Here is a 19,359-nt window from a genome sequence, read left to right on the forward strand (position 1 = left end):
ATGCCGTGAGTGGTCAGCACAGCCTCTCACCAGCAGCCAGGTGTAGTTCCCCCCTCCTCCGGCAAGTGGGGTTTCAGAGTACAGCCTTTTTTTTTTTTTTTCTTTTTTTCAAAACATGGTGCTGAAATAACGAAGGTGGAGACACTGACCTGTGCAGAAAACTGGGTAGATTGTCTTCACATTTGAGACAAACAGCTCATTAAGAGAAACAAAGAATGTCTTTGTAAGGAGTTATCTGTAGAGTCTGGGTTTTAAAATTGTTTAAACTGTTGTGTCTATCAGAAAATGCTTTGCCTTTTGTTGAAAAGATTTTGCCCAATTATAAATATTTACAGACACTAATTAATAAAACTCCTTCCCCATGCTCTCAGTCTGAGGATGTCGACCTGCTTTTGGTAAGTAGTAAGAGTACTTCCCTTAAATGGCACATGTAAGGAGAAACCCAAGATGACTTTTAGGTGGAGTGGCTTTAGTAAACCGGGAAGATTTCAGAAGTTGCCATAGTATGTCAACATTAACCATATTTAAATGCCATTAATTTCAGGTATCACACACAGGTGAAAAGAATGTCAGGTTATTTATTTTTCTGTCTCAGCCTTTGTAAGTGAAGACCATGTTTTCAATTTTATTTTAGGATTTATAGTAAAATTCTAACAAAAATAATTTCCTTAATTGTATAAACCACGAAGATGCTTATTTTTCTAAGAATTAACGCCTCATGATCTTTAAATGTATGTGAATCTTTAATCTTCTTGCTGTAAGGAGTTAAATATACATGTTAGCTGCTTTGCCATCTCCTTCGGAGGGAAGTTTAGATGAATCTGAAAAAAGTGGTCAGAGCACCACCTGCTGGTCAGAGTGTGGCATGAACTTCTGCCCATCTGCTCTGCTGTGTATAGAACTGAGCATAAAAACCACCGTGGTTGATTTTAATTTTTTTAATTTGCATTTGAATAAAAACTGAAACAATGGAGTACAGTATACATATTTCATCAGTTTTCAACATAGTCTGTTTTTTACCCATAATAAAGCTTATGGTACTTGTTACTAGTTCAGTTGCCTAGGAGATACTGATGTAATGGGTTACTATGGCAACAACTGGTCTCTTGAAGGATTGTAAATGATAGGGTTGGCAGAGTTCATAGAGACACATGTTAAATGATTAATTTCATGAGATTTGTACCAACTTATCTCTTTATATGCAAAACTAGTACTGAAATCTAACATTTTTAACTTAAAAAAATTGTATCAATAATGTCTCTTTATTTACTTTAAAAGAATCAAAGGATAAATAACTCCCAGTCTGCTCAGTCATTGGCTACCCCAGTGGTTTCCGTAGCAACTCCTACTTTACCAGGACAAGGGATGGGAGGATATCCATCAGCCATTTCAACAACATATGGTACCGGTGAGTAGCTTTGCCATGTTCAGATAGTACATTAAATACTTTTTATTAAAAAGCAAGATTTAAAAAAAGATAGTACCTTTTAGTCTATTAGGAAGCTTTAGTTAGTACCTGTGGTGTCCAGAGACCATACCATTACCTATTTGTTTCTAAGACAAAGTGAATATCCATATTTTTCTTTCTTAAGAGACTGAAAGTTTTATTAACCCAACCTGAATTCAATGTAAGAGACCAGATTCAAGGAAAATGAGCCACTATTTCTTTGATGTAGCAGAAAGCTCACTTTCTCAGGATTGTTTAAAAAACATTTCTAGATCATCAAATACATATATACTGTAGTGCCAGATTGTAGTTCTAATAAACCAATTTTGCAAGCTGTAATACTTCAAAGCTTTCATGGAATACTTATTTTGGGTATATGATATATCTCTTTTAAATTAAAATTGCTCCTGATGCTTTATCAGCCCTTCTGCCCCCAAAGTAAGAAAATTTACAGTAATCATTAAATAATACTAATAGAATATTTTTAAACTGGAAATGCTTATTTGCCGTTCGATAATTTTCAAATTAAGCATTTTCCTTCATTTTTTATTTATTGTTCTAGAGTACTCTCTGAGTAGTGCAGACCTGTCATCTCTGTCTGGGTTTAACACCGCCAGCGCTCTTCATCTTGGGTCAGTAACTGGCTGGCAACAGCAACACCTACATAACATGCCGCCATCCGCCCTCAGTCAACTGGGGTAAGCAATATTATTTCTTTTATAAAACACTTTGAGAATGTGTTCTTGAATGACAAAAGCAGTCTCTAAATACTGTGCTCTGGTGTCCCATTAAAGGATGTAAAATTCTACTTAATCAAAATGTGAAATTATCAGATCAGTATATTTTCAAGTAGGTTAAATATTACTTTTCTTATATTTTAAGAGGAACGGAGCTCTGTGATAATGAGATAAATTATTTCCCTATCGTTTTAAGCTATATTGGTTTCCACTTCAATCAGTGAAAAAAATTTCATAGTTAACTTTTCATATAGCTCATGTGGGACATAAGAAGACACTTATAAGTTCTTTAAATTTTTGAGATATTTGTGAATCCTTATCACTCAGCATTCACCACATAATGGATGCTAATCTTAGTATTTGTAGGATCTACTATTCTATTGATTTCATGTTTATAAAATACTCCTCATAAGGTTATATGTTTATAGATATCATACAAATATAAGTATATGTGTATAGATGCATACATATACTAATTATCTAAATTTGGGTATAAAAATAATTTCTGTTGTTTTCTGAAATCAGAATATGTGTATTTCTGCCCCCTTGTGGTAATTTTGAGAAATGTCTTTATTGGAAAAAAATGACTCCTGTCGTTTATCTATGGAAATGTTCAAACCTTTAAAAAGCCCCAAATTCGTAATTCACGCTACTTGTAAAACAGAGAGTTTTTTTAAGTTTAAAATGTGAATCAAAGATCTGACTTTAAGTTTAGTAACTTACTAACCAATTAATCTTCAGAAGAAAATATTAGGGAGGTATAAAATATTGAAACATGAGAGTTTATATTTTAGAAACATTCTATATATCTGCCTCACTTTTACTTTTCTTCTGAGCCATTTGGCTAAAATAGTTAGCTAGCTCTAGACTTCTGTTTCTAAAGACATAATGAGAATAAAACACTGATTAGAATAAAGATCACTGATTGACATCACAACTTCATCTCTTACCCTCCGTGCCCTCCTAGCTTTCTTGTTGAATTGATTTCACCTGGGTTAGTGCTCCAGTAATGCAGTCTTCTCCCATTCACTGTTTGCTTATGTGTATCCTGCTCACTAATCCTTATTGTTGAAAACCTGACCTGTCATGTAAGCAATAAAATAAATTCACACGACACTGTTGCTGTGCTTTCTTAAAAGATTAACTTTGAAGATCTATTAAATATTAATCAGCAACAGAGTTTCTCTTTTTAGGAGATTTAAATTTTCTCAGAATTGTTAACTATGCAAGTAGACACTTACTGCAATAACTGTTTAAGCTAATTATCACTAACTGCACGATACCATCCAGGCCATCTTAAAACACACACATGCGGCATTGCACTGCCGTGGCAAAGCAGTGAATCCACTGTACTTGCTTCTTGGCAAAAGTAAAGGCAGCTGTTCACTTCTCATTTTTCACAAAATTCATCCATTAGAGGACTAAATTTCCTTAGAAATTATCAATGTCAAAAAAAAAAAGAAATTATCAATGTCAAAAGCCGTATTATTTTCTCTGAATATGGCTTTCTTTGTGTTTAGTAACACTTGATAATTTGCATTATATATATAAAACACATTTATTTATGTATTTTAACTATACTATAATCTTAAAAGTCCCCTAAATTGCATGGGAAGGATCCAATTCTCTGCTGCCCTTAATAAAGGCTTCAGTCAATGAGAAAGGAGAGAACTGGCCTAGAGAGAAACCAAATTACGTCAGCCAAGGATGAAGCATTTTGTGTAGTTCCGGTTTCTTTCAGCAACGGTTCTCATGGTGCATAATTTGACTCAGATTTAAGTCTAGGAGTTTTTATTGCACTTAATCACTTCCCTTATCCCTCAAATAGATAGGATACCCCTTCCAGTCCTTCTAATTTGGGCCAGCCTTCCTTCCTTCCTTTCCTTTCTTCCTTCCTCTCTTTCTCATTCTCTCTCTCTCTCTCTCTCTCTGTTTCACACACACACACACACACACACACACACACACACACACGGGTAGCTTTTTCAAAAGGAGTTTCCTTGAGAGGGAGTAGCCCATGTTCACATAATTGTTAAACTATCTTTTTAAATCCCAAGTTGTAATATCTATGTAAAATAAAATATGTGAGGTGCCTTAATTCCTTACAGTGTGAATTAATTTTAAAAATCAGTATTTTTTTAGGCTATAGTATCCTCATGTTCTTGTGTGGTGGGCTCACATTCCTTTGGATAGATAAGTGTTCAAAGTAGAGCAGAATATATTTCAGCTCCTCCAAAGTGAATATTCCCAGCAGCCCAAGATGGTCACCACAGTTCTTTTCTAAAATTAAGAGTGTAAAAGAGCTCTTCATGTTTTTTTGATGGAAATACCTTTAACTCTTTGAAGCTTTACTTTTAACTCTATCTAGTATCTGATTTTATCTAACCAAGTCAGATAAATGACATACTTTGATTTGATGTAGGAAGCAGAGTTGACTGGCAGAAGGAACTTGCCATCAAGGGTTAGTGACAGTCATTTGAATATGAATATTTGAGAAGATGCCCCTGAAATTTCTAAGTGTTTTTTTTTTTTTCTCATATCACCTTAAGAAAAGGGCAGCCTGTTTTCTGGAAGCATTTCTATACACCATCTTTGTTGATGTGGGTGTTTAAAGACAACTTTTAAAAGGTTAAGTTAAATATAGTTTGATAGTCTAATTTCTGGGCGGAGGCAGTAAGAAATTTGAATAAAACTATCCAGTCATGTTTCATTTCTGAACAATTATGGGGAAGGGTAGGTGTTTTCCCAGTTGGAAGACATCTGTAGTAGATGAAAACCTGCAGCAGGATTTGATATGGGCAACTTGCATCTCTGGCTTCTGTCTCCCCACCCACCTCTTTCTCACCCACACACATGGAGTATTTCACAATTACATGTCTATAAAAATTTTGTTCTCAAGAACAAGCAGACCAACATGCTTGTATCTGAATCTAGCATGTATACAGCTAAGTGATTTTTAATGCTTCTTCTTTTCAAGATAATAGTTTGATAACAGAGACTAGCCAATTACATTTCATTCTATTTGGAATCCTATACCACAGTATAATGAAGCTGAATCTCATTCATCACGTACATTTCATTACTGTGGATTTAGTGTCCCCAGAACTACTCAAAATGCTTCATTTATGCTTTCAGTGTCAAATGAAATGCCACCAAAAAGAAAACTTAGGATCTAGCCTATTTGTTTATAGGAAGAGATAAGCAATAAGTGTTATATCTCTTATGGGGAAAAGATGCAGCAACACCTATACAAGCCAGTTCACAATGGGAGATACAGTAAATGAGTAGATGATGCAGCTTCTAAAAGCTGTATGAAACAAACAGCATCTTGATTATACTATTTTTTCTTTGATTTATCCAGATTAACTTCTTATACTAGTCCAGCTCACCAAATTTTTTTCTAATTGTCCATGTTCTCCCTGCCTGCGAAGAAGCAATCTAAATGTCAAAGGGCAGCCAAAAGTATTTGTAGATATGCCACTTTGTTTTCAGACTCCTAATTGACGTTCATTATTAAAAAGTGTGTGATTCGTGGTAGAAGCATTTAATTAAATTTTAGTGAAATAGTCTTTCTTATCGAGAGCCAGGAAAATTCTTTCTTCCAGAAATCAAAAGATGATTTCCTCTGACATCAAAACGAATCATTAAGTAACTTTGAACCAAGATAAAATAGTCCCACCACTATGGGTCCATTTGAAATACAGGGGTTTCCCCTAACTCTGTCTTAATATCTTCTTGATTTGAAGATTATTTAATTAAACTTGTAAAAAATTACTAATATAGACTGTAAAATAAAAACCACAAACAAATGATGACGAGTATAAGCAGGTGATTGACAATCATAGGCACTCAATGTGGTAACTTGATATAAATGTTAAGACTGTTTTGATTTTATAACATAAAAGCCAGAGAAAGAAAGGCTTAATAGGGAGTCCAGTAATTCTCCTTTAGGTCATTCTAGACATTAGCTCATCTATTAATAAGAGAAGGAAAGTAATTCTTTGCCAGTAGGTGGTGCTTTTGTATAAAACATCACTCAAAGATAAACTCCTTTTGACTAATTTTATATCTCTATACATCTTGAGCCTGAAGCGCATCTCCCAAAAAGCCAGCCCCAAGTAAATTCCACTTTTTCCTCTGAAATATATACCCATTCTCTCACTGCTCATAATGACTTTTTGTCATCTAATTCTCTCCACTTGGAAGTTAACATAATCACATCCATGAATAGACAGGCTCACTTTCCTTTGTTTGGAACGGGGGTATTTGTATGGATTATTCTTCACTGTGACTCCTCACTAGAAGAGAGATCTGTACGTTCTTGACAATATGGGCAGGTAATGCTGACTCTAGCCACCAATGTCAGTGCGATCAGAATCCAAGAGCAGTAAGAGCATCTTAAAATTGATGTCGGCAGTGTTCTTCTGGTTTATCCTGATCAAAGTCATTGCGGTTGCTAATCTACACTTAAGGGCTTAATGCTTTTCCCTCCAGAGCTTCAAGTACCTAAATTCTTCCACATTTTGGAAGAAGGGAAAGTTACACTCTCCTGGAATAAATGAGGATTAAGGCTTATAAACACAATAAAATCACACCAGATCCTTCTTTACAACAGCCTTAGACAATCCAGGTTCCTCAACTCTTGCCAATTATAACTCTAAGATGAGTGATACCCTACTAAGTACCCCAGCAGGGAGAGCCTCGCAGTAATGAAGTTGAGGTATTTGTGGGAAAGAGTCGCTACTTGCATCCCACGTAGCTGCAAAAGGATGAAGGCAGCCTATTGACCAGTCTTAGTGGCGTAGGAAGTCAAAGTGTTTTTAAGCCAACGCTAAACTGTCCTGCAGATAATTTTCACCCTGCTTCCCATCGTATCCCCCTCCAAGCTCTTCACCAGATACAGTTCAATGTAGCATTTCATGGATTCATTCATTTGAAATTTGAACTGTCTACACTTTCTCTGAAGATCATACAACTTCACGTGTATGTGCTTATTACATGGAGAGAAGCATTTGTATCCATAACAGGCTTTTTCCAATCATTTCCACACACGGGCATTAGGAAATCAAAGGGGTCTCACTCAAAAGCTCAAAGTTGTATCTTAAATCTTAGGTTATAGTTTGGAACTAGTCTAGGGAGAAATCCCATGGACACAGAAAATGCTTTTTCCAGCATGTGGTGTTAAGCCTTTCTGAGCCAGTAACCTGGATGTGTAGGGAGCCTGTCAGAGACTAGAGGTCTGATTCACGAGGCCTGGCCCTGGGAAATCCTGGGAAATCCTGTAATTACTCCCAGGCGTTGGCAGTGGCCCTGAGAAGGCGCTGCCCCCCGAGGGCTTCCAAGCACTGCTCTCCTCCCTCTGGGCATGCTCCGGTGTCTATGCGAGTCTTGAAGCTGATGTTTGATGTAATTGTGAGTTCCTGGGGGCTCCAGGCCTCCTCCATCTGTAACTGGGTTTCCTTTCCTCCTACAGAGCTTGCACTAGCACTCATTTATCTCAGAGTTCAAATCTCTCCCTGCCTTCTACTCAAAGCCTCAACATCAAGTCAGAACCTGTTTCTCCTCCTAGAGACCGTACCACCACCCCTTCGAGATACCCACAACACACGCGCCACGAGGCGGGGAGGTCTCCTGTTGACAGCTTGAGCAGCTGTAGCAGTTCCTACGACGGGAGCGACCGAGAGGATCACCGGAATGAATTCCACTCCCCCATTGGACTCACCAGACCTTCGCCGGACGAAAGGGAAAGTCCCTCAGTCAAGCGCATGCGACTCTCTGAAGGATGGGCAACATGATCAGATTATTACTTAATAGTTTTTTTTTTTCTTGCAGTGTGTGTGTGTGCTATACCTTAATGGGGAAGGGGGGTCGATATGCATTATATGTGCTGTGTGTGGAAAAAAAAAAAGTCAGGTACTCTGTTTTGTAAAAGTACTTTTAAATTGCCTCAGTGATACAGTATAAAGATAAACAGAAATGCTGAGATAAGCTTAGCACTTGAGTTGTACAACAGAACACTTGTACAAAATAGATTTTAAGGCTAACTTCTTTTCACTGTTGTGCTCCTTTGCAAAATGTATGTTACAATAGATAGTGTCATGTTGCAGGTTCAACGTTATTTACATGTAAATAGACAAAAGGAAACATTTGCCAAAAGCGGCAGATCTTTACTGAAAGAGAGAGCAGCTGTTATGCAACATATAGAAAAATGTATAGATGTTTTGGACAGACCCGGCAAAGGGTGGCCATTGGTAAATGTTAGGAACACACCAGGTCACCTAACATCCCGAGAACGCGCTCACAAACCTGCACGCATATCATTGGCGTATGGCACTCATTAAAAAGGATCAACGACCATTAAAAGAGGACCATACCTATTTAAAAAAAAAAAAAATGTGGAGTTTGAGGGCTAACGTATTTAATTAAATAAATAAATAAATCTGGGTCTGCATCTCTTATTAAATAAAAATATAAAAATATGTACATTACATTTTGCTTATTTTCATATAAAAGGTAAGACAGAGTTTGCAAAGCATTTGTGGCTTTTTGTAGTTTACTTAAGCCAAAATGTGTTTTTTTCCCCCTTGATAGCTTCGCTAATATTTTAAACAGTCCTGTAAAAAACCAAAAAGGACTTTTTGTATAGAAAGCACTACCCTAAGCCATGAGGAACTCCATGCTTTGCTAACCAAGATAACTGTTTTCTCTTTGTAGAAGTTTTGTTTTTGAAATGTGTATTTCTAATTATATAAAATATTAAGAATCTTTTAAAAAATCTGTGAAATTAACATGCTTGTGTATAGCTTTCTAATATATATAATATTATGGTAATAGCAGAAGTTTTGTTATCTTAATAGCGGGAGGGGGGTATATTTGTGCAGTTGCACATTTGAGTAACTATTTTCTTTCTGTTTTCTTTTACTCTGCATACATTTTATAAGTTCAAGGTCAGCTGTCAAAAGGATAACCTGTGGGATTAGAACATATCACATTGCAACACCCTAAATTGTTTTTAATACATTAGCAATCTATTGGGTCAACTGACATCCATTGTATATACTAATGAGTTTCTTTCATGCTATTTTGTTTTTGTTTTTGTTTTTGTTTTTGCATTATTATCAAATGCAGGGCCCCTTTCTGATCTCACCATTTCACCATGCATCTTGGAATTCAGTAAGTGCATACCCTAACTTGCCCGTATCCTAAATTATCTGGTTGGTTTTCAGCCTAGAATCTGAGACACTTTTTAGAAACATGCCCAGAATAGAAAAGCTGTGTTGGGGCACATGTCCTGCAAATATGGCCCTAGAAACAAGTGATATGGCGTTTACTCGACGCATAAGTTATAAATTCCCACAGAAGAAAAATGTGAAAGACTGGGTGCTAGACAAGAAGGAAGCAGGTAAAGGGATAGTTGCTTCGTCATCCATTTTTAGTTATTTTAACTGACCCTCAACAATCTTGTCAGCAATATAGGGCTGTTGAACAATCCCGGTGTGTCAGGACCCCCAATTGTCACTTCTGCATAAAGCATGTATGTCATCTATTTTTTTTCTTCAATAAAGAGATTTAATAGCCATTTCAAGAAATCCCATTAAAGAACCTCTCTATGTCCCTTTTTTTAAATTTTTCAAGAAATAACGATGACTCTTGTCTAATATTCGTCTATAAGGGATTAATTTTCAGACCCTTTAAAAAGTGAGTGCCATAAAAAAAAAGTTGATATATATTGTTTAAAAGAGATTTCAATCTAGGAGTGATTTTCCTTCTCTTGGAATGTGAAGATCTGTCGATTCATCTCCACTCATGTGCATTGACATACACAGCAACGAAGATCCAGACAGTAAGATCGACACTGCTATCGCACGTGTAGGACATTTCTTATCCATTCTTTTCTTTCACTTGCATAGTTGCTATGTGTTTCTCACCATAAAAGGCTGCCGCTGGGTGGCAAAAGCCAAGAGACCTTACTAACCAGGCTGTATTTTTCTTAACTTGATCTGAAATCCACAATTAGACCACATCACACCTTTGGTTGTATCCATATAGGATACTAGCCTGCCTTGTATTAACGTTTTGTATACTAAAAACAAAAGAAAAAATGTCTATCAACCTTTCCATATATCCCACTACTTGAGGTATCCATGGAACATGAAAGAAAAACATTTATGCAGAGGAAAAACAGAGGATCATCCCTGAAAACACACACACACACACACACACACACACACGCGCGCGCACATACATATTCACAGGTGGGGGGAAATCTAAGAAAGTCATTTTCCTCACCATAGACTTGATCCCATCCTTACAACCATCCTTATAACTTGATGTGTATAAAATATGCAAACATGTCACAAATGTTCTTTGTCATTTCAAAACACTTTATCAATATCAGCAGAAATTTACCAGTGGGTGGGAAAGGGTCATTATGTGAAAATATGAAAAAATAGCCATACTAATTTTTTTACCTGCAATTTGCCTCAGCAACAAAGGAAAAGTGAATTTATAATGCTGAAGATAAAGTAAGCTAAAGTACCAGCAGAAGCCTTGGCTATTTATAGCAGTTCTGACAATAGTTTTATAAGAACATGAAAAAGAACAGAATCACTTGAAAATGGATGCCAGTCATCTCTTGTTCCCGCTACTGAATTCATATAAAGTGGTAGCAAGATAGCGAAGGGATAATCTGAGAATTTTTTTAAGATGATTTAATGAGAAAAAGCACAATTTTGATTGTGATGAGTCACTTTCTGTAAACAATCACTGTCTATCTTTACCCTTCTACCTTATCTGTAATTTACCATTTATTGTATTTGCAAAGCTAGTATGGTTTTGGGTTTTTATCACGGTAAATCCTTTGTATTCAGGAGTTTAGGGCAGAGCCCTGAGGGAGTCTTATTTTACATAACCCATCCTAGAGTAACATTTTAGGCAACATTCTTCATTGCAAGTAAAAGAACCATAAGTAGCGTTTTACACAGCTACAGATATTGTTATAGCTAATCCTATTTTCAAAGATTTTTGGTAATATTAAGCTTAAATACTGGTAACACTGATGCAATATAGGGAAGCTGCACAACCTGTATATTGTATGCATTGGTGAGTGGAAGGCTGTTCATTTCAACCTTTTTTAAAATTGTGTTTTTTAGTAAAATGGCTTATTTTTTTCCCAAAGGTGGAATTTAGCATTTTGTAATGATGAATATGAAAATACCTATCATCCTCAGATCAATTTAAGGTTGACTAAAGTGAGAAAAAAAAAAAGAATTCCAATACACTCTTTAAAAGAATGTCTGCCCTCTCACACTATTATGTATTTGTTTTTCTTACATACCCATCTTTCAATTTAGAGCTAGCGGGGTTTGTTTTTTTGTTTTTGTTTTTGTTTTTTTTGCCCCCTTTATGCTTTTGTTTATTTTTTCAGAGGGTAAATGCTTTGTATTTTCTTTCTTTAAAAAAAATTTTTTTTAAAGAAGCAGCCACTTGAACCCTCAATAAAGGCTGTTGCCTAAGCATGGCATACTTCATCTGTTCCCATTTGTGCCATCTGCTGTGATGTCGTCACTTATATGGCGTTAATTTCCTGCCACTACAGATCTTTTGAAGATTGATGGAATACTGGTGTCTGTTAGAATGCTTCAGACTACAGATGTAATTAAAGGCTTTTCTTAATATGTTTTAACCAAAGATGTGGAGCAATCCAAGCCACATATCTTCTACATTCAATTTGTCCATTTTGGTTATTTTTCATAATCGGGTATTGCATTTTGCCTTCCCTATTCATACCTCAAATTGATTCATACCTCAGTTTAATTCAGAGAGGTCAGCTAAGTGATGGATTCTGTTGTGGTTTGAATGCAGTACCAGTGTTCTCTTGGAGCAAAGTAAACCTGGGTCACTGTAGGCATAGGACTTGGATTGCTTCAGATGGTTTGCTGTATCATTTTTCTTCTTTTTCTTTTTCTGGGGACTTGTTTCCATTACATGACAGTAATTAAAATAGCTTGTAAATGAGGGCATACAAGCATTTGCAACAAATATTCAAATAGAGGCTCACAGCGGCATAAGCTGGACTTTGTCGCCACTAGATGACAAGATGTTATAACTAAGTTAAACCACATCTGTGTATCTCAAGGGACTTAATTCAGCTGTCTGTAGTGAATAAAAGTGGGGAATTTTCAAAAGTTTCTCCTGCTGGAAATAAGGTATAATTTGTATTTTGCAGACAATTCAGTAAAGTTACTGGCTTTCTTAGTGATGCAGTGTCTGTGGTGCATTTTTTTTATTAATCTTTTGCTGTTTAAATTTATTCCACTTACTCGTGTTTGTGAAAAGCAGCTTCTCCCACAAATGCAAGTGAGCATTCTGAGTTTCCAGCTCAAAATACTTAGAAAAGGGGGAAAATTTGTGTTTTGGAGGGAAAGGTGTAAATTGGATCACTTTTCTTGGGGTGATATATGGATTCAGCCAGTGTAAGCAATTCAACGTTCTTATCAAGTGGTTCAACTTGTTTGTTTGTTTTTTTAATTTAAATTCAGTTAGCCAACATATACTACATCATTGATTTCAGATGTAGTGTTCAACAATTCCTTACTGGCGTATAACACCCTCAATTTTTTTATCAAAATAGTTCCACAAAGATCTTGGATAACTTGCTTAAACACAGAGATTTTTCCAAAAGTCATTCTGAAAAACACTACCATACAGTAAAGTAAATTATTTATAAACTAAGATGTGTAGAAAGTATTTCTCCAGATTTATTTTTTTTCTTCATCAAAAATAGTTTCTTTAGGGGCGCCTGGGTGGCTCAGGTGGTTAAGCATCTGCCTTCGGCTCAGGTCATAATCCCAGGGTCCTGGGATCGAGCCCCGCATCAGCTCCCTGCTCAGAGGAGAGTCTGCTTCTCCCTCTCCCTCTGCCCATCCCCCACCAGCTTGTTCATGCTTGCTCTGTCACTCTCTCAAATAAATAAATAAAATCTTTAAAAAAAAATAGTTTATTTAAGCAAAACAAAAGAACCATAGGCATTTATCTAAATTCTTGAAAAAAAAAAAGTAAACTCATAATTTTTTGAAACTTAATATACACATTACCAAAATTCAATGATAATTTCCAAAGGGAATGTCCTTAGAAAGACAACAAAAAGACTAATTTAGGAACTGAAAGGGAAAACAAGAAGGCACTGGCCAGCCACCTGAAGAATTTGGGCTAGTGGGCTAGGTGGTTCCTGCTCTGATGGAAAAAAGAATGCAGCCTGGAGAAGCATTGCATGTGGCTTCGAGATAGCCGTGCTCTTATCTCTGTTCTTTTTATTCATTGTCAGTAAACATTTATTAACCATTTATTATGTGTAATTCATGTGGTGACTCCTAGGATGAATGAAGATGTAGCCTTTGCTCTTAAGAAAAAAAGTTATCAGCTATTATAAACTAATAGATTAAAAGACTCATAGGGAGTGGAAACTGTTCTCAGAGACTTCTGCAAAGTGCTAGGAAGGAACCACTTGAGAGATGTGCAGAGCGGAGCAGAGCACGGACACTTCCTAATCTGCCCAGCAGAGGCAGCCTTAGACTTGTCTTTGGAGGGTGAGTAGGCTGGAGAAAAGCCCAGATGGGTGAGGGCAGGACTAATTAGTGGGCATGTGACCTCTGCAGTCACACATGGCCCCACACTTAGTTTCATGCTCTACTGTCACCATCTTGATAATTTCATCTTTGAGTCTGATCTGTAAGTGAAGTCCGATTATGTGAGGAGATACACAGAAAAAAGTGGAAAGCTTTTTAGTAAACTTCAAGGCATCTTTTCCCTGCTTTTTTTGAAAAGGGGACATTTCCATTTCACACTGAGCCCCACAATCTATGACTAGTCCTAGATGAGGGCATTCTATAGGAATAGAATTCTATAGGAGGAACTAATAGTTATAAAGGCACAAAGTTGGGAAAACAAGAGAAAAATTTACAGGAATGGTGGCCCATCCTGTTTGGATAAAGCATGGCCATGTGTAGGTGTCAGAGAAGGTCATCAAGAGGACGTGACAGCCGACCTGCAAGCTGGACCCAGACAATCAGAGCATCCTCACTCCCGTCCTTGTCCATAGAAGGTACACTCCCCACCACCATTCCCATAGTGGAGCCACTTCCAAGGACACAGCCTTGAGAAAGCAACGTGTTGTTGAGTCCAGCTGGACGGTAGGCCTGACTGAATACCTAGTTAATTAAAACCACTATATAAACTTAAGATCCTGGCAGGGTGGTGTGGAGATTTACTAGTCTTACCCCATCAAGGACCAGCTTCATAGATAAGTCCCCTTGCTTAGTACCCCTGCCACCTGCAGATCTGGAGTGCTCTGCCCCTTTGTTCTCTCCTTGCTCTGCACGTACAGGAGCCAGTTTTAGATTTCACCCAGGATGCTCCCAAGTTTTTAAACAAACAGCAGAGGAGCAGTAAGAGACAAGACTGGAAGAGTTGTCCGAGATCTGATTATGTAATTGCAAGTTAAGAAGTCTGGGGTTTAAGCAATTAAATGAAAGATTTAGAAGAGATGGAACTGTCAAAATTCAGAAAGTGAGGAGATTAATGGCAGGTGCGATGATAGACCTGTAAAGTTTACAGTTTTAAGCTTAAATGATTAGGATCATAGTAATGTCCAGAGGGCAAATGGAGAAGAGCTTGCTGCCATGTGAGGAAGGTAACTAAGTCACTTTCCAGCGTGTTGGGCTTCACTTCCATATCCAAGTAGCAGATGAGAATGCTGTAAATGCAGACTTGAGCTCAGGATACCGGTTAATGCTGAAGATAAAGCTTTGGATGTTATTAACAGGGAAGTAACAGTGAACACCATGACCGTGAAATGGACTTGTCAAGGGGAAGGTCAAGGGTGACGGAAGAAGTAGGCTTAGAAGGGAATGTTGTGAGGGGCGACCATAGAGAGGAAAGAACCTGTGAGGTCAAGGAGCACTCAGGCAGAAGGAAAGCCAAAGTGTGCTCTCAAGGCAAGAAGAGGTTCCAAGGTTAAAAAAAAAAAAAAAAAAAACGAGGTCAAACGTTGTGTTAGGATCACAAAGAAGGGCAATGGAGAAAGGGACACTTTGGCCTCGGGTGTTCTCTAAGAATCATTTCAATAAAATGGTGTGGGAGAGAGGCTGTCTAGCAGATGTTGTGAAATTTCGGGCAGCAGGTGTGAACAAATCTTTCACAAGGTTTGTGATTAAAAGAAGCGAGCTGGCGTGAGGGGCCAGCAGAGCCAAGGGTAAAGGAGAAGGTTGTGAAAAGGCCAGGCGGCACCGGGGCATGTTGGTGGGTCAGGGGAGACCTCAGGGAGCAGGAGCAGACGTGAACCATCCCCACCAACAGCCAGAGGATTACGTTTTGTGCCCCTAGGCCCAATTCCTGCGGGATTCCTTCATTTCAGAGGTGTTTGGGAGTCTGAGTTACTAAACCTGGTAAAGGAAAATTATTCGACCAGCGTTTCTGAGTGTTGGTTGTGTGAGTTAAGTCCTTTCTCCACTCTGTGTGCATGTCCCTGTGGCGTCTTCCCTACGTTACCCTTACGGATCAACTTCTAGCCGTGGCTGTGATGAAAGAGGAAAGCCAAGCGGGCTTCCCTCTGGTTGTTTCCCTTGAATTCCCACTGTTCTTACTTCCTGAGAGCAACTGGCTCTATCAGCAAAAATAAAGCTATTCCTTCACCCTCTCCTCTCGCAGGCAGAGGTTACAGTCATGAAAACACAGAGGAGGTGCTGTAGGTTCTGGGTCTAGAGTAGTTCCTGGTTTTGGTGGCCTCCGCGCCAGACCACCAGCTCCATCACACCCAGTTGACGGGCTCAGACTCGAGGAACAATCTCCAGTCCTGAAATCCTCAAGCCTAGCAGCCAACTTCTACTCTAGCGCCAAATGGTGATGACAGTCACCCTTTGAATCCGGTAACTTGGGCAAGAGCCAGGTGGAAAGGACACAGGAACTACCAGTGGGGCGACTCCAGCATGAGCAGAAGGTAGTTCAGAAAGCCCTTTACCCAACACTCCACCACCAGAAATCCTGGCTCCATGTCAGTTCCCTTGCCCTGCCCTCCCCTCCTTAAAGAGAGCACCAATGCCAGGAAGGTTGCTTGGCCCAGGCAGGCGACCTGACACAACTGACGCTGAGGCTGGTGCGTGAGGCAAGGCAAGCTGCTGACATATATTGAGTACCTTTCCGCCAACGGCTTGACCTACCTTACCTCCCTGCTCCATGACACTAGATGCAATTTTTCCAGAGTCATCCAGCCTCGTGGTCGATAATCAGACCAACTTTATCCCTCCCACGCTAAGAAGGATCTGTCAAGTGAGATCTAGGTATCGATTTTCTCACCTATCACTAAACTCAGAGGGCTGCTCTGAAGCCCAATTAAGATGTTGGTAGTTCCTAAGCACTGAAGAGATCAGCATCCCTACTCCCCCACAAGTTACTCAAAATAAACATGAATCTACTCTCTAAAGTTATGGTAAAAGAAGGCAACACAGTCCTGATTTTTCCTAGGATGACTACAATGTGCATTTTTATTTCTTAGCAATATCACATTCTTTCCCCAAAGGCCATGTGGCATGCCCCTGCCCTGCTTCGTGGTACGCCCCTGCAGAGAACACAGTCTACTTACACAGAAAGCCGCGCTCCGCAGGACTCATCCTAAAGCTTCCCACTAGTGATACTAAGTGTATCTACACAGAGAAACCTTTCTAGAAGCAGTAGATATGGTAAGAGACTAAGTCCTCCAGCATTTATCCCGTAAATATTCCACATGGTGTATGTTTGCTTTTCTTTACTGATAAGACCCCTGCTTGAATGTGCAAACCTGTTTGTATTCAAAAGTCTACATTTGCAGTATCTATGATACTAAAATATGGAGAAGGTGCCCACTGATAAAGGAATGTTTAAACCATTCGTAATATATCAATGCAATGAAATACTATGCACCAGTTTAAAGAAACCAAACGAAACAGCCTCTATATACTGGGAATGTTCAAGAATAAATTGTTAGATTAAAAAAGCAATAATGAGGGCAGCCCAGGTGGCTCAGCGGTTTAGCGCTGCCTTCAGCCCGGGGTGTGATCCTGGAGACCCAGGATTGAGTCCCACATCAGGCTCCCTGCACGGAGCCTGCTTCTCCCTCTGCCTGTGTCTCTGCCTCTCTCTCTCTCTCTCTCTCCCTCTCTCTGTTTCTCATGAATAAATGAATAAAATCTAAAAAAAAAAAAAAAGCAATAATGGAATAGTGTACATAGTATGCTATCTTCCTGGTAAAAATATAGGAGGCAAAAACAATGAATGTTCTTGCATAAAGAAGCACAGGAACCATATGCAAAAAAAACCAACAAATTTACAAAGATAATGAGGGGTTAGGAAGCAAGACAGAACAAGACTTAACATAATATACTTATTAATATTGTGTTCATCCATAAACTATATGAATATGCTTCCTTATTCAAAAAAGAAAATTTTAGTTTAGAAAAAAAAAGCCTTCCAAACAAATATAAATGCCAACAGAACGGACTTTTAGAAACCCTTCCTCTAACTAAAAAGGCCTATGGGAAAAAAATAAAATAAAAAATAAAAAGGCCTATGGGAAATGCCAGTGCACAGAGCAAACCTCAGGACTCGTGACCTTGCCTTTAGGATTCATCAACTGTCATGTTCAGCTGGCTGACAGGAGGGAAACCTTAAGATGAGGACTTTGCTTCTCCTATTGCCCACACCAGCCAGGCAAAAAGTCTTGCTGAAGCAGGCAGTTTCCCATAGTTAAATCACAAATACTTTTGTAACAATATGTGGATTTTCTTTATTATTCTCCAGGTCATTGCCAGCCTAGTCAAAATCTGTATATCCTGCTGGGCTAATTTTAAGACTGAAAAATCTAGAGATCTTGGCTGGATTTCTGTTGAACTGACAGCTGCCTTGTTCATTGTCATTGTAAGCTGCTCCCACATGTACACAGCCCAGCTGTAGTACTAGAACACGGAAAACATGTTATCTTATCCAATGTCTGTGTCCATCACAACCAGCTGAAATAGCATGGAGAGTATATCATTTTCTGGTAGTTTCTAATTCATCAGCTAAATTTCCAAGGAACATTTGGAAGGCGTGAAACAACGTGACTTTTTCACAAATCCCTACCTTCTTGTTCTCTGCATTTACTATCCTGGTTTACGTTCTTTGCATGCACAAAATCCTACCATTAAAACATGTTAAAGAAATGGCTTGGCCAAATCAAAAAAAAAAAAAAAAAAAGGATGTTCTCTATTTCAGAGTTCTGCTGACAATAAAAAATGATATTTTCTGCTTTCTCTCCCCCTAAACTCTCAGTGAGTGATGTCCTAACTTCGAGTCCTTTGAGCTCAATTATGAAGAAAGGATTCCAAAAAAAAAAAAAAATGGCTTACTTCTTCTACACACTGCATCCTCTCCAGAATTCTCTTTAAAGATACTGACAACCATGTGAGAACATATACAACAGCCCTTGCAAGTTCATCTACCTTAATAAAGCACAGTTTTCTTCCTGCCTTTAACAATGTGTTTTGTAAAATCTGGGAATAGAAGAGAAAGTTACTGTGAAATATAGAATCAAGAAATATGAGACAATGCACACTGAATATCTGCATATATGACTGGTTACTAGGTAAACCAGAATGTAACCAATGTTGGTGTTAATTGTATTAATAATTATGAAAACATCACTCGTTGAAATGTATGCAAGAATATATTGAGCACAGAAGAGAGCATGTTGGATAATTCTATTTATATTGCACCCCGAGAATAGAACTCATCTGCAATCACAGAAATCAAAACAGTGGTGGACTGTGGAAGGTGGAGGTAGACCGGGAAATTGACTGGGACATTCTGGAGTGACAGAAATGGTCTTTATCTTGATCAGGATACTTGGACAAAATACATCTAAATGCACACTTAAGATTTGTGCAAAAAAAAAAAAGATATATGCACTCCATTCGGTGAATTTTATCTCAAATTTTAAAAAAATTCTTATGTGAAGAGAAGTCTTAAATTCAGAATGTTATGTAGAAAATAGTAGTAAGAGATCTCACTCCACAGTGCTTCCCGTTGAGCTACAGTGGGGCCTACCTCACCAATAATCCTCATACTTCCATCAAGCCTCAATTCAAATCAAGATGAGCTGCTCAG

The 19,359-nt window shown here is 38.2% G+C and overlaps 1 protein-coding gene across 39 annotated transcripts in view; it reads left to right on the forward strand.

Moving 5' to 3' along the window:
• The window catches only part of MEF2C (myocyte enhancer factor 2C), a 169,054-nt gene extending 156,609 nt beyond the window's left edge, over positions 1-12,445 (forward strand). For 19 of the 39 annotated variants that reach the window (XM_072791994.1, XM_072791991.1, XM_072792020.1 and 16 more), the window contains 4 exons: positions 372-395; positions 1,279-1,408; positions 2,010-2,145; positions 7,658-12,445. In XM_072791994.1, coding sequence (XP_072648095.1) covers positions 372-395; positions 1,279-1,408; positions 2,010-2,145; positions 7,658-7,979 — 612 coding nt within the window. In that variant the 3' untranslated portion in view covers positions 7,980-12,445. The remainder of the gene's footprint in view (positions 1-371; positions 396-1,278; positions 1,409-2,009; positions 2,146-7,657) is intronic. The other 20 variants (XM_072792070.1, XM_072792056.1, XM_072792049.1 and 17 more) reach the window with 3 other exon arrangements.
• The last annotated feature ends 6,914 nt before the right edge of the window (positions 12,446-19,359 follow it).

The sequence above is a fragment of the Canis lupus genome, chromosome 2 (assembly GCF_048164855.1).
Source record: "Canis lupus baileyi chromosome 2, mCanLup2.hap1, whole genome shotgun sequence".
Classification (NCBI taxonomy): Eukaryota; Metazoa; Chordata; class Mammalia; order Carnivora; family Canidae; genus Canis; species Canis lupus.